Source organism: Spermophilus citellus (genome assembly GCF_964194105.1).
Source record: "Spermophilus citellus genome assembly, chromosome: 8".
Lineage (NCBI taxonomy): Eukaryota > Metazoa > Chordata > Mammalia > Rodentia > Sciuridae > Spermophilus > Spermophilus citellus.
In genome coordinates, this window is record NC_138189.1 from 134,269,871 (window position 1) to 134,285,346 (window position 15,476).

General features: G+C 44.3%; 1 protein-coding gene across 9 annotated transcripts in view; it reads left to right on the forward strand.

Moving 5' to 3' along the window:
• Window positions 1-15,476, forward strand: part of ZNF827 (zinc finger protein 827) — a 162,749-nt gene that overhangs the window by 31,940 nt on the left and 115,333 nt on the right. For all 9 annotated transcript variants that reach the window (XM_081304778.1, XM_081304773.1, XM_081304772.1 and 6 more), the window contains exons 2-3: window positions 279-1,337; window positions 10,595-10,767. In XM_081304778.1, coding sequence (XP_081160904.1) covers window positions 279-1,337; window positions 10,595-10,767 — 1,232 coding nt within the window. The remainder of the gene's footprint in view (window positions 1-278; window positions 1,338-10,594; window positions 10,768-15,476) is intronic.

The window sequence follows — 15,476 nt, forward strand, 5'->3', positions numbered from 1 at the left end:
GTTTTTTTTTTTTTAATCTTTTCTGCTTTTCTCAACCAACTTACCCTGAATAATTACTGGAAAAATGAATACAGGTGGTACGTGGGGTGTGTGTTCCTCTGCCTGTTCAGCATCATGCCTGTGCCTGATTCAGCTCCTGACTGCTCTTTGGGCCCTTGCTGACTTTCATTGATTGGGTTCTTGGGTGGAAGGGAAGGGAAGGCTTGTCTCCATGTGCTGTCTTGAGACTAACTTGTTGCTCACTTTGGAAGTAAACCCGATCTTCTTAATTCCCCCAGATGTTAGTAGGCAGGAAGAGGCGGAGGGAGAACTCAGTGAAGGAGAGCACTGGTATGGAAACTCTTCGGAGACTCCGTCAGAAGCATCCTATGGAGAAGTCCAGGAGAACTATAAGCTGTCTCTGGAGGACCGGATCCAGGAGCAGTCCACTTCCCCCGACACCTCCTTGGGAAGTGCCACTCCCAGCAGCCACACGCTGGAGCTGGTGGCACTCGATGGTGAGGTCCTGCGAGACTCACTGCAGTGCCAAGACCACCTGTCCCCCGGAGTGTCTTCTTTGTGTGAAGATGACCCTCCAGGTTCCAATAAACCCCTGAGCAGCAACTTAAGGAGGCTGCTGGAGGCTGGCTCCCTCAAACTCGAAGCCACGGCCACGGCCAATGGCCGAGTGGAGTCCCCTGTGAACATTGGCTCGAACCTCTCCTTTTCCCCACCGTCCCATCATGCCCAGCAGCTCAGCGTTCTGGCCAGGAAGTTGGCTGAGAAGCAGGAGCAGAATGACCAATACACTCCAAGTAACCGTTTTATATGGAATCAAGGTAAGTGGTTGCCAAACTCAACCACCACCTGCGGCTTGTCCCCGGATTCAGCCATCCTCAAGCTGAAAGCCGCAGCCAATGCTGTTCTGCAGGACAAATCTCTCACCAGGACGGAGGAGACCATGCGATTTGAGTCCTTTTCCTCCCCCTTTAGCTCCCAGTCTGCCAGTTCGACCTTGGCAGCTTTGTCCAAAAAGGTCAGTGAGAGAAGTTTGACTCCTGGTCAGGAGCACCCACCTCCGGCCAGCTCTTTCCTGTCCCTGGCTTCTATGACCTCCTCAGCGGCCCTTCTGAAAGAGGTCGCAGCAAGGGCTGCCGGCAGCCTCCTGGCTGAGAAGTCATCCCTGTTGCCCGAGGACCCTCTACCGCCACCGCCTTCTGAGAAGAAGCCAGAAAAAGTAACCCCGCCGCCTCCACCGCCACCTCCACCACCACCCCCGCCGCCGCCACCGCCACAGTCCTTGGAATTATTGTTACTCCCTGTTCCCAAGGGAAGAGTTTCCAAACCCTCCAGTTCAGGTACGGACTCTTTTCTTTCCTTCACTGGGTAAGTCTGTGGCTCTCAGCTGCGGGTCTTATTCATTGCCTTTTGCAGTTGGGTCCCCGTCTGAGTTGGGGAAGGAATAAAAAAAAAAAAAAAAAAAAGCAGGAGCACAACAAATACTTTAAGTAAGCAGCGTAGTAAGTCTTTCATGTGTGTGTTACACAAAGACTTCACAAATAGCTTCATTTTTGAAAGGTAATGAATAATCTTAGAGACATACAGTACTCCCTCCCTTTCATACAGTTTTTTTTTTTTCCCCCTTACCAAGTTCAGGCTAGGTCCATACCAGATATATTTAATGGGGAAGATCAAAGCATCTTTGTCATGGAGTGCAAAGCATCACTGAACACAGAGGGAAAAAACCACTGCTTTTGAAATAGTGGGCAAGGGAGCGCCCTGCTGCCTCTGTAAAAATGGATTTTTGTATAATCACTAACTACTCTGCCCTAATTTATCACAATATACACTTTTATGTGAGCATTTTTATTATTACCTTTTTTTGGGGTAGAATTTAAACCTTTTATTTATCCTATTCTATCATTTCTTGCCATTTAAGAACTCTTAAAAAAATAATGGTGAAACATGATCCAAGCATTTCTTGCAAATGCTTTATGTTGTTCAAATCCAATCTGAAGGAATGTGCATTGGAAAATCTGAATCGTGGGTTTTTCTAGGGGAGACTATCTTTCCGAAGGAGAGGTCACTGTCACATAGAGCCTTAGCATTCACAATTAATCATCCAAGGGAGAGATTTAGTCACTTGAGTTCTTACAATGGAAATGTCACTTTGTGTGCTGGTATGCTTTAAAGCTGTGTGCATGATAAATACACGTTTCTGGGGATGGAAATAGGGGTTTCGGATGTCTCCTAAGGGATATCCTGTCGGACCGGAACAGGAAGTGGGCTGCGTGTCTGCTCATTGGTATAAACACCACCACTGTGTGTGTCTGGCCAACTTTCAATTATCTGAGACAACATTGGTAGAGTGCTTGGGACGGCACATACTGGACCGAATGATCACAGCTAACATCAATTTGATGTATTCATGACAGACTTCCATTTAAAAGGCTGAGTGAGCTATATGCCTAATTATAATTACTTGAAAACTGTATAAACAGCAGAATAGAACTAAGACAATGGGTATCTGGGACTTGGATGACTCCATTGATGCAAACCATTCCCTCCCGAGTTTCAGAAGTGTCCATAAAACCTCGAAATGTTTATCAATTCTGAGTTTCATTTCTTGTAACTTCTCACCTGCCATCTGGTGAAAGAAGGAGAAACATGGATACAGTCAGGAAACAAGAAGAGGAGAGGGAGCTGGGTAATGCTGCAGTGGAATACATTACTCCAGATTTATAGAAATTTTATTTAGAGTGGTGGAGAGAATGAAGGCTCTGTGTATATTCTCTGATTCCACTCATTGCATAAATGTATGAATGCTCTTTGCAATACAGTTTTGTCTGGACCCTAGTTACTTGGAAAAGCTTATACAAATTTAATAATAAACTTAGTTGACTAGAGGCTTGGAAAGAAGTGAGTGATAAAACCATGTCTCCTGAAGGCCAACTAATAGCGGCTTTGTTATTTTAAAGTGGTCTCTGGAATAGCCAGGAATGGCTGTGAAATGTAACTTTTTCACCCAAATGATTAGAAGCATGTAAAGAGGAGAAAGGGGTCACAAACTTTTTGTTTGTTTGTTTTGTTGTAGGATATGCACCCGAGGGTAAAAAAATGTTTCCCCTTTTTAATTTAGATGCACTTAGCCCAGGCCAACATCTCCAAGGTCTTCTCAGCAGAATTTAACATGGGAGATCTTAGAAAGATCATTTTTTCCCCCTCTTCTTTTTACTGAATTGATTCTTTTGCTGAAACACTTAATATCTTAATGAATGTTCAAAATGTTCAAGTCAAAAGAAGAGGGAAAGGAACTCCTCAGATTTGGGCTGGATGACCCCTGCCGAGTGACCCCATCCCTGTTTCCCCATGCCTCTGTGCACACTCCAAGACCCCGTGAAACAACTCCATCCGTGGAGTAATTACATTAAAAAAGAATCTTTCATTTTTAAAAAACTCATTCAAGAGGAAAGATTCAAAACCACGAGGCCCTTGAAATTGTTCTACGTCCATGTGGACACATCCTCAGCCCAGGTTCTGCGTCTTTCTTGGATGGACTGGCCCCAGGGAGCTCTTCAGTTAAGGTGAATGTCATTGCTCCTCAGCAGCCCAGCTTGATGGTGAGTTAGGGAATCCATCGAGTGATTTTATTTATCTTTTCAGCTCATGATCACTGATTTTGCAGTCTGCGGAGTAGAAGGGAAAGGGGTAGACGGTTTTCTCCATCCCCGTATCTCCCGGCTCCCTCTCTCCACCCCGCCAGCTTCCACACTATACTGTTGATCTCAGGGCAACCTGGGAACTAGATTCCAATAGGACTCCGACTTTACCTAAGAAGGATTATGAGAGTATGGTTCAAAGAGAATTGAGTTAATGTGTGACATTTATCTTGATAGCAAACAGACAGCCCTGTTTTTAAACATTTCTCATTAGTATTATTTTTTTTCTCTGCATTTTAGAAAGAAATCTTAATTCAAAATAGGTGGGCTGACTTCTCATAGCAGGGAAAGCGTTTCTGTTGCCTGATGACTTAAATAAACAGATAATACGCTTTCCACCTTCACCTCCTGGCCACACACAAATATAAAGCCACAAAAATAAAATACACACCCTCCTGATTTCAGTTTTTAATTTTTTAAAAGCTGTTTCCCAAAATGTTGCAAAAAGAGCGTATAAAGTTGATTCTAGAGTTCCAAAGAGCTCAAAGAGCTGTGCACCGGAGAAGATGATCCCGTTTTGAGTAATTTAGACACCAGCATTGCTTTGACCTTCTTTAGGTCGAGGGAAGTCCAAACCATGAAAAAAAAAAAGTGTCTTTTAGGTCTGGCCTTCTTCTTCTTTTTTGAACAGGATTTTGTTGTTGCCGAGTCATGGTGTACTTAATTCCTTAAGAGTCCACCCCTCGGTAGCCTTTCCACCCCGCCACAGAGATGTGACACTGGAGCAGGAGGTTTCTTTCATGTGACCCTGCACCCCCCCCAGCACATGCTACACTGCTTCTCTGAAAGGGGACACGATAGAGGGAAAATGATGTCTGTTTGCTGTAAAGATAAATGTCACACATTGACTCAATTCTCTTTGAAGCTACTGTTCTGTTGCAGCTAAGAATAAAATAAATGGTTTTTATTTTCAAGACAAAGTTTCTTGTAGAAGGCCAACAAGAGTCCTGGGTGCCCAGCTCCTAGTTAAAGAAATACCAGGGAGAGTTTCAGAGAGAGGGTCTCCAGAACACCCCACGGTCCCGAATGAAATTTATATATATACTTACATGCAACTTGGTCTCACACAGTAGAGAGCTGAAACTGTTTCCTGGGTCAATGCATAAGAGTGTTCCGGATTCTGTTTCCTTTCATATTTATAGGATGTTATTAAAATTATTGCAGGAGCCTAGAAAGTTCAGAGCAGGAGATGACCTCTCCTGATATTTTCATCCATGCTTATTATAGCCTTAATCTGTGAGTGATCACATATATGAACCTTTAGCAAATTCACTTTTTAACCAAGATTCAGAACTGTCACTAATCTCAGTAATATTCCCCTAAAGATTTAAACTTAGGCTGATTGTCAATATCAGACTTGTACCTTAGTTTTGTTGAATACTTGCTAGAGTATGCATTGATAATGGCAGCATGAATAACAGCAGGTACACCCATTGATATCCTTTGCTAACACGATTTTGCTTTTTGTTGACCTGAAATAGCATTTGAGATATATGCCCAAGAAATTCCACTAGAAGATGTATATTATTAGAAATAATACTGTTTCTATTCACTATAATACCCATGTATATTATTAGAAATAATATTACTTGTATCCTTAATAATATCCATGCATATTATTAGAAGGGAAGATAGGTTATCCTACACAGATGTGCACCAGTGGTGTTGAAAGTCTGAAGTGGAGATGGTAATGATGCATGGATTATGCACTTACAAGGTCAGCTGGCATCTTGAACTTCTGTGTGTGTGGCCAGGTCTGTATGCAGATTTACTCACTTGCAAAGGCTCTTGACTTTCTACAAATTGCCACATAACATTTACGCAGAGAAAGTTTGATTTCAAAGTCTATAGAACAGTGACATTTGTTTAGAAAATACCTAAGTGACTAAAACTCTCCATGATTAACAATATTTTTTTAGTCCTATCAAAGTTTGTTTTTGTTGTTTTGTGGACTTATATTTAGACAATAGGGTAGAAAACCCAATTGGAAATGTAGAGATTAGCTCTAATCCTAGCCATGCCACTAGGTCACTTGCAGAAAAATTTTAAACATACTACCAAAGTTTAGTTTCCTCATCTGTAAATTGGGCTGGTTTGGAATTATCTCTAAGATTCCTCTCCTCCTCCTCCTCTTCTTCCTCCTTCTCCTCCTTTTTTTTTTAACACACCTTGCAATTACTTACTGCTTATTTCCTAACCTAATTGTCTATTAACTCAAAACAAACTTTTTTTTTCCTATTTTTGAATTGAAATGTGTGGCTTCTTAAAGTTCCCGATCAAGCCTCCCACAAGGTCACCTCTGCTTTGGGCAGAACTTGTCCATGGCGGAGAGTTGAGCATGTATCACGTCCTCTATTAAAGGTATAGTCCACACTGTCCATTATTAACATCAGCTGTTCAGAGTTCATTTCTGGAGATGGCTGAGGCCTGAGTACAAGATCCACCTGCTCACCTGTCCATCCATTCAGGCCAGGTGTTGGCCTGCTGTGTGAGAGGCATCAGCCCAGGGGCTACACTGGTCCACTGGGACTTCCTGGCACCTCCTGCACCTCTCCCCTCCACTCCCAGCTGGGGCTTTACTTGGCCTTCTCAGCCCAGCCCTTTCCGTGTGGTCTCATCACAGCCAACGACACTGACCAGGGGGAACCTGTGTCAGACCTGGCACTGTTAACAGTGCTGGAAACACAAAGGTAAGGTAAGTCCCTGCCCCAGCCACGGCCCTCTCCTCCTTCTTCCTCTGCCCTTCCATCTCTTCCATCTCTTTTATCCCTGCTGAGCTGAATTGAGCCATCAGGAGTTTGTCTAGGCTGAGTGAGACCCTCTCCTGGCAGCACAATGGACTTCCATTCCTTTATTACCATGGCGGGCCAGGCCTGGAGCTGCGTATTTTTTATGTGCTGTCAGTTGTTTCAGTTTGCATCTGCTCTGAGGATGAGTTTTCTGCTTTGGAGGGTACACCTAGAGTTTATAGTCATTGCTATCACTGCAACAATTGCCACTACCAAGAGCTTCCATTTACCATGTGACAGGCGTTTTCTATACATTCATTATCTCTCTTATTCCAATAATATGATTGCCTATAAAGAGAACGGGGTTTATCCAAAGGAGCAAATTAGCAGCTCTTGCTCCCACTGGGTCTATTAGCATTTGGTGGAATTTAGTTTTGTTTGCACGGTTACTAACTAGTTAGTAAGAAGAAGAGAAGCTGTTTATCAGGCTGTTGTCAACTAGGAAAAATTACGAACATTTCAGTCCCATTGCCCCAAGAACGCATGGTTCATTGTGAGGAAGTGACTGTGTCTCCCCGAGCTCTAAATCAGAGTGAAAATTTATAGCTCTCAGTTCCCTGAAAATAGTTTGGCCTAGGAAATAGAACGCATTCCTGCTTCCTCCTGCTCCGAAGTAGTTAACATCAGGTACACATGGAGGATGTCCTACTAAAATGTGACATTTCCTCCTTGAATAAATAAAAATGTAAATGTTACTAGGGGAGATTACTGGCCAAATTTGAAAATCAGTCTTTGTCTTCTATTGACTTTTGCCATTTAGCTTCTATTTTCTTTCTATGCTGCCATGATCGGTTAGACCTTCCAGTTATAGGAGTGTAACTGTTTGGCCACATTTCTTGCATTTATTCTTATTGTGAGGATTCTAATTTTTCTCCCAGTCAACCCAAGGACACCATAATTCGTGCATAATTCATACATATTCTGGTATTAATTTAGACTAAGGAAGCCTAGCTCCAAAATGAAATGGATTTATATGAAATACTAATATGCAGGATTTAATGTAGTATACTCTATCATAACACTTGAAATATAAAATTGTTGATTAGGGTGGTGGCTGGGAAGGTGTCTGAGAGACTAGGAAGCACATTGGTCATATTAGGCAAGGCAAGGTGGTAGGGGAACCTGCCATCTAGCCATATTTGTTCTTCTAGTTCATGTCTTCTTATGGCTTTCCTCTGGTGTGCCATTCAGTCTCTGACTAGTGGAGGACATCTCGGGTTTTTTTTTCCCCCTCTCCTAGGTAGTTCTGTAAAATTAGGCAGGCTGTGGTTAGTGGGAAATACTTCCTGAAGTTGGGGACCAGGAGCAGCCTGTTTGTATCTCCTTCTCTTTGATGTCCTTCCAACCCCAAACTGGCATCACGGTCATTCTTTTCCCTCTGTTGAAGGACCGTTTTCTCACCTAGGGTCCTGATGCGGGCCTTTCTCTCAGATCTGTTGTTCAGCTGGAGGGCTTGTGACCAAGATGTCAGGATCGAGAAATAAAAATGAAGGGAAGAAAGAGAAAAGCCTACGGGGCAGAAGACGGATGGGCCCTGTGGACTGAGAGCAAGGATTCTTACCCCAGGCCTGCACAAGCGCATTTTCCCCCCAGTGAAAGGGCACCTCAGTCCCACCCCACCCCATTCAAGCAAGGAAGTACCCGCAGCGGACACGTTGCAAGGAGCTGGACCATACAGGCCTGAAGGGCACAGGTTTAGTCACAGGATTCTTCAAATTGCTCCGTGAAACTAACCAGTGTCGCCTGTACCCATCTCGGTAAAACCGCATTTCTTGAATTCCATAACTTTATTCCAGAATATTCCAGGACTCCGTCCACTTCAAGTGGCCCTTTGCATGTAGAGTAGAAAGTCAATTGACTCAATAAGTGTGAGATTATCTTAAAGTATACACTTGGGATGTTTCCTTTTAAAATTTAGAAAGTGATGTGTGCATTTAAAAATTCAAACAGCACAGAAGGATAGAAAGAGAAAAATACAGGTTTCCACCCCAAACTGCCCTTTCATCCACGATCCTACCGCAGTAACTGCCGAGGGGTTTCTTGGGTGCACTTCCAGAAAACATTCATGCAGATACGTGGATGTCATTTTTTGTTTCATTTATTCATGCCGATTTTTCCACTCCCTCTTTGTTATTTTCTTGCCCAGATATTTCAAAGCAAGTCCCAGATACCATGTCCGTTGGCTTGTAAATACTTTCGTATTTTTATATCTCCAAAAGATAAGGACTTGGAAAAAATAACCACCTTGCCACTGTCACATCGAACGGGATCTACGGTGGCTGCATGGTATTACGGAACACCAGGCAGTAATCAAGATTTTCTCCACAATCTCAAAAATGTCTTTTCTTTTAACCATTGCTTTGTTTAAATGGGATCCAGATATATCTCCCACCTTTCCTTTGTCTTATATATCCCTTAAGACTTTTTAAAGTCCATAATCCCTTCCCTTTTTAAAATGCCATTTACATATTGAAGAAATTGGGTCATTTCCCCTGAGGAATTCCCACATTCTGGATTGGGCTGATTCCCTGGGTGGGTTTAACTTATTATTATTATTTTTTAACATGTATTTCTGGTAAACTGCTGATTAGAGGCTTAATTAATTTTTTTATAGGAATATTTCATCGATGGCCTATCAGGAGGCACACAGTGCCTGTCTCATTTCTAGTGATGCTGAGTGTTGTTTGATCCACCCTTTATCATGTTCCCTGTCAGCCTGGTGGGGTGGCATGCACTGCTCTCCCAGCAGGAGGCTAAGAAAAGGAGGACGGCAAGTTCAAGACCAGCCCCGGCAACATAGCATTAACTTACCATCTCAAAACAAAAAATAAAAAGGTCTGGGGATTGGTTCAGTGGTTAAGCACCCACTTCAACCCCCAGTTCCAAAAATAAATAAATAAGTTCCCTATTAATCTTTTACCCAATGGTTCCAGCAGCAGTTGATTTCTCTTTTTTTAGAGAATAAACATAGGCTCACCCTGGACATGTGGTTTTGTGTCTCCTTTATCCTCTGACCCTAATATCTGGGACATGTTACCACATTAGATGGAGATCAGTTCATTTTAAATGGCTTCGTGTAGTTTATTTTATTTTATTTTTTTTAATGTTTCTCTGGTTTGGAAATATTTCGGATTCCTCATGATTTTAGAAAGGAACAGCAGAGCCTTCAGCTCTCCGTGGTGTCATTCCCGAGTCCCCCCCGTCACGAGGTTAGTGTGGTGCTGTGTAGTGTGAGTTGATGGACCAGACGCTCAGCCGTACAGTCGCAGCAGAGAGCCTCCTCATGGGGCTGGGGCGGAAGAGATGATCCGAGCTTTGCTTGGAGGGGGAGCTGGTGTGTTTGCTTTCTTGAAAAATGGAAACATTTGTGGTGGCCTAGTGTGGCTCTTCCCAAAGCAGACAGTGAGGCCCAGTCCAGAGCAAAGGAAGACGGCTCTCATTGTCAGTAGCCACCAGAGGGACAGAAATAAGAGGATGAAAAGCCCTGACCCCGGGGCCCCCTGATGGCTAAATTGGCAGCAGCATCTATCTGCACAAGCCACCGCTAAACAAGTCAGCAGTGGGGATCCGAAAATCTGTCTCCATTGGAGTTCAGCCTGAGAGGTTGATGATAGCTGTTTGGTTTTCAGAGGACCAGAGCATTATTCTGTGTCTCATTGGGTCTGTCTTTAGTTCTCACCCTTTCCCATATCGGAGAACTAGGAGGGGACTCAGGCTTGTTGGTTAACTTCAGGAAACAAAAGCCCTGAATTCAGCCTTTGGTGGTGGCCGAGGGGGCATGGAGTGCCCTGAGCCTGCAGGTCACAGGCCTCGCAGGGCCCTCCTAAGCGAGGGATGGCCCTCGCCCGGGAGACTCCTCAGTCGGGATGGTCAGAGTTGGGCCAGTGGGACCCAGGCAGAAGTGACTAGGTGAACATGGGTTTCTACTTGAAGCAAAACAGTCACAAAACGTGCCCACGGGTGGAATCTGGGAATCATCAAAAGGGAAAAAAAAAAACACCCTAGGTCATTTTTTGTGCTATTTATGCAGCAGCACATGGGCATGGGTGCCAGGTTCGATGTGCCTACTTGTTTTCCCTGACGTTCCTTTTCTCTCCTTCCTCCAAGCCTCAGAAGAGGAAAGCGGGAAGCCTTTCCAGTGTCCGATTTGTGGTTTGGTTATAAAAAGGAAGAGTTACTGGAAGCGGCACATGGTGATCCACACAGGTTTAAAAAGTCATCAGTGTCCGCTCTGCCCATTCCGATGTGCTCGCAAGGACAATCTCAAATCCCACATGAAGGTAAGCCACCTGCGGTCGGACCCCAGAGAGAGGCAGGTGCCACCAGGGTCCCTGCACACAGTCTAGGGCAGGAGGCTGCTGTGGCCGGAGACGGTGCTCAGCGTAGCAGGTAGAATTCAGTACAAATGAGGACCCTTGAGAAGGGTCTCTTTACAACCACCAGTGCCAGTGCACTTTAGAGCCAGGAGCTTAAGGCAGACTCTTCAGTAGGCAGATAATAAATGTAGTGTAGAGCTGTCCTTTCTTATGGAGGAACAACGGCTTCACTGGGCCTTGCGTGGTGACGCATTTCTGGGGGTGTTGGGAGGAGGAACTGGGAAAAAGCAGGAAAGGTGGAGTCCAGCAAGAGCTACTGGGCCTGAGCACCAAAGACAGGGCTCCGGGGCCCGCCCACCTCCTGGAGAGACCTGTGCAAAACAAGAAGAGCTCCCTTGTAGGTGTCAGGACACTGAAAGGCACCTGGGTTTTTATCTTATTTTGCTAAGGGACCAATGCTGACAAGACTGAGTGACCTCTGTGAGGCTGTCGGTGTAGGACGTTATTTTCAATGTCCCAAACCACTGGAAAGCTCAAGTCTGTCATAAGCATGTAGAGAATTGACTAGAATCCCTTATGCAACATAGGGGAAAACCTGGTCATGGAGCAATCTTCTTAGAAGACCTCACTGATTCTACGTTTTGACTCAACTTCAAGCATGAGCTTTTGAATTTGATAGATGTGAATTTCAGTCTTATTATGCAACTTTCCTGCCACGTGGCTTTGAGCAAGTTATTCCTTAGGCTTTCAATTTTCTCATCTGTTCAATGGGAGCTATGGTGCTTGTCTGGAAGAGCTATCATCAGGATTAAAGGAGGTGATAGCGGCAAAATGTCTGACACAGAAACGGTCAGTGGCAGTTATTAAAATTAAATAAATGTTCAGTGGCAGTAACTTAATTTTAATAACTGCCACTGAACATCTTAATAATGACAGTGATATTTCACTGATATTTTCAGTAGGGCTCAACCGTTGACATTATTTACAAGCCGTCTCCCTTCCTGAAATAAGCCCAGTGTATGTATGTAATTAAGATATTTGCTTATTTCGAAATCTTGTAGTCTGAGCCTTCGGAATAGATCAGTAATCCCTGTTCTGAACTGTAGCTCTTGAAAGAGTGTGATGGAACAAAACTTCTATTGACTTTAGGAAATAGCTTAGAAGATTAAAAAAAAAAAAAACCAATTAAATCCATGATGTGATTTGTTTTCTATCATTTGCCTTCTTCTCCTGGGAGTAGTGTGCCCTTCATCTTCAGAATTCACTGAATTCAGGGGCTCTGGTGGGTTGGATTTTCCTGTGTTTACTTGGGTTATGGCTCTAACCCTCCTCATCCTCGATCACCTCTCCCCGAAGGAAAAGCCCATCTTTGAAACCTGCCAAATTGGATTTCATTAGCAAGATGAGACTTCAAAGGAACTGCCTTTGCAACGAAAACTTGTTTTAGTTACTGCCTCCTTAGCTGTGTTTAGAAATCAGGCCTGGCGAATTCACAGCTTCAGTGAGCAGAAAACTTGCATCTAGCCTGACACCTTGTAAGCTTGGTTTCAGCTCAGGGTCACTTAAAACAACCTATTTATAAACCCAGGGGGGAAAAAAGCTGGGTTTTCAATAGCAGGAACTACTGACCCTGAAACGACAGGGAGATGAGTTGGGTGCCTTGATGACACAGACTCATGGCCATGACAGTGTTACAGATGAGAGCCGCCAGGGCTCTGCGGGTCGTGGGGTCTTGGAATGCTTTCAGAACAAATCAATAACCAGTACAATAAAGCAGTTGTGTGAAATTACTACTTTATTCAAACTCCTGGTGTCCTAACCTGTTGAGCTCTGACTTGAGCTTTTGATAAGGGAAGCGTGAGAAAGGGATCATGCAAGTTTAATTTCATCAAAGGTGTACGTTCTTTTCCAGCCTCGCCACCTCCCTTATGGGTCTTTATTTAGTTTTTATTTTTTTTAAATCAAAGAAATCATGATTTTATTTTGATTAGACATACTTTAACATTGCCCAATTTTACAAATCTAGTCTAACAGAAATGTAAAGGCTGTGGTCTTATGCATAGGTAGCCTCTGCTGCTTTCTTCAGAAACTATAAATATGGATGTATGATGTATCTTCTAAAATGAATTTTGCTCTAAAAAGCGGGAACACTGAAGTCAAAGATCAAGACCTCACACTGTGGGTTCAGGAAAGAAAAAAGTCTCACTTCGATGACTTAGGAGCTGCAAGAGTTTGGAAGACTCACTTAACCTCTTAAAACCTGTTTCCACTAATAGAGATAATAATCATACTGCCTCTCCCATGAGGTTGTTATGAGTTAAACAACCAGTACCCAGCCTGGAGAAGAGACCTTCAGTAAATGTAGCTAATAATCATTATCCCAAATCCGCCTGTGTGCATATTAATGTTTACATTTAGAAATCATGAATGAGATGGTATAAGAAATTGCTCTAGAATAAATTCTATTGCTTTTCTCTCTTGGTGACCTGTCTTCAGTAACGAGCATTTAGAAAAACTGAAAAATAAGATGAAATTAGCCATTCATCTCTCCACCCAGAAATAACCGTTATAATTCCCGTGCATGATCTTCTATATTGATCATACAAATTTAATTAAGAAAAATGGAGTTCTGCGTTCTCTGTTTGACAGGTACAGTACTTACTACTAGGTGTGGGCCTACTAGGTGCCACTTTTTTTGGTAAGCCATCTTTCTTCCAGGATATACTGTGCAAATGTTTTTAGGACCAACGGCAGCAGGGGCTTGTAAATGCCTCCAGCTTCCTCGGGGTTATCTTAGATTTCCATTAAGTCTTTTACAACTTCCCTGGATGAGTGAGCATACAGGAATTCAATGTGAAATTCATAAGCTAAAAGTGAGCAGAAAAGGCGAGAAGGGGCTGCCAGGATAGAGAACCCTAATGAAGTAATGGCAGGAAGCTGGACCAGAGGCCGGGCGCTGCCCTCTGCCCCTCCTCGGTCTGCTGTGAGTCCCCAGGAAGACCCTCGCCTGCCTGGCCCAGTCCCCTCGGGGATGGACTGTACATTTCCCAGAGTTTCTGCAAGCTCTGAAATATCACCCCCCAGGCATCTCACTGCTACCAAGGGCTAGTTCTGATGACTTCTAGGAACTGTTGGTGGCCAGGGACCAGGGAGTGAGTGATTCTGGAGAGAATGGCATGCTTTAGATGAGCATTTCTTCGCATTAGCAGACTAAGAGGGCCTTTCAAGCCAGCCTTAGGCTAAAGAGAATAAAATGGTGATAGAAAAGTGCTCTTCTGTTGGAGAGAAGGCCACAGGAGGATACATGCTTCTCTCAAAGGCCACACGTGAGCTCTCGTCCCATTGGGAAGGTGTAGCTCAAATAGAGTCATAAGTGCAAAGTCAGCCCCACACTGTTCCTCCTTCCCACTTGCACTGATTTTTCCACCACTAAACACAAGGCCAGGCTCTAGTGGAAAAGCCACGTGAACGACTGCACACAGATGCCTTTCAGCCAGGGCTTCCTTTCTGTCTTGGAACCTGGGCTCTTGTTCTGTCCTTTTCCTTCTTCCAGAAGCTGCTTCCGGAGCTTCTGTTCTTGGATTAGCTTCTGTGCTCTCTGGAGTCAGGAGATGTAAGGGCACCTCTGAAACGGAATCCGCCCCCCTGCATGGCCCTCACAGGGAGCCTTCCTCTGGGTGACCTTTATCACCTGGTTCCGGGCATGCCTTTGGCAGCACCTGTCAGGAGCCCCGGGGGGGGGGGGGGCAGCGCTGTGACCCAAGGCCCCCAAGGTGCCTGTCCCTGTAGGAATCTGGTGGAAGAACTGGTGGGGAATCTTCTGTATTCTGTGAGAAAGTAAATGAGAAATGAAATCCCATTGTCTGAAAAGAAGAGAGAGCGGCAGTGTTAAGAGCCAGGGCTGTCGGTCAGGGTGTTTCCCCACCTCTGCCCTCTGCCTGGGCAGAGGGGAGCCTTTTGGCCGCAACTGAAGTTTTTATGGTTGTTTCTGTTGATAAACTCAGGCTTTGGGGGACCCAGAATCTCTTCTGTTGTTTTTTTCAGAAAGCCACAGTGGGGTGCTGTAGCAACAGGATCTCACCATTAACTTTTAATTTCTTTGCTTTTGTTGGTCACTTAACATTATTTAAAAGTATGTTTTGGCTGGTGAAGAATGCTTTTGGATTGCATTCAGAAGGCATAAACAGCTGTAGTAAAACTTGGTCTCTTGGAAGGGAGACCCACACAGAGGGCCCAGGTGGTGCAGTGAGTTAAGGAACGTGCCTTTAACCTCAGCGCAGACCAGGGTTCAAGTCCCCCTCGGGTCACCCCTGAACGACACAGGGTCAGTTTTGTTTGGATTTTGAATTCCAGTCACTGACATTCTTGTTTGTCCAGATCCCACGATTCCCCAAATCATTTGGCCCAAATCTACACAATTGGCAGTTTCTACTCCAGGGAGGGCCAGTCCTGAAATAGCAGCGTGTAGCAGGTCAGCACTGAAGTGCATTGGCAGAGATGAATGGGGAAGTTACAAGCTTATGAGCACCTGCCAGCTCAAAGTCTGGCTCAGGCCAGTGCAATGATTTCCTCACTTTTTCAAGCACTAAATTTGGTAGTGACAGGAAGGAAGAAAAAGTTTCTCCCAGTTTTACAGGTATCGCATGCACGCAAGACTGGAACTGCGTTTAAAA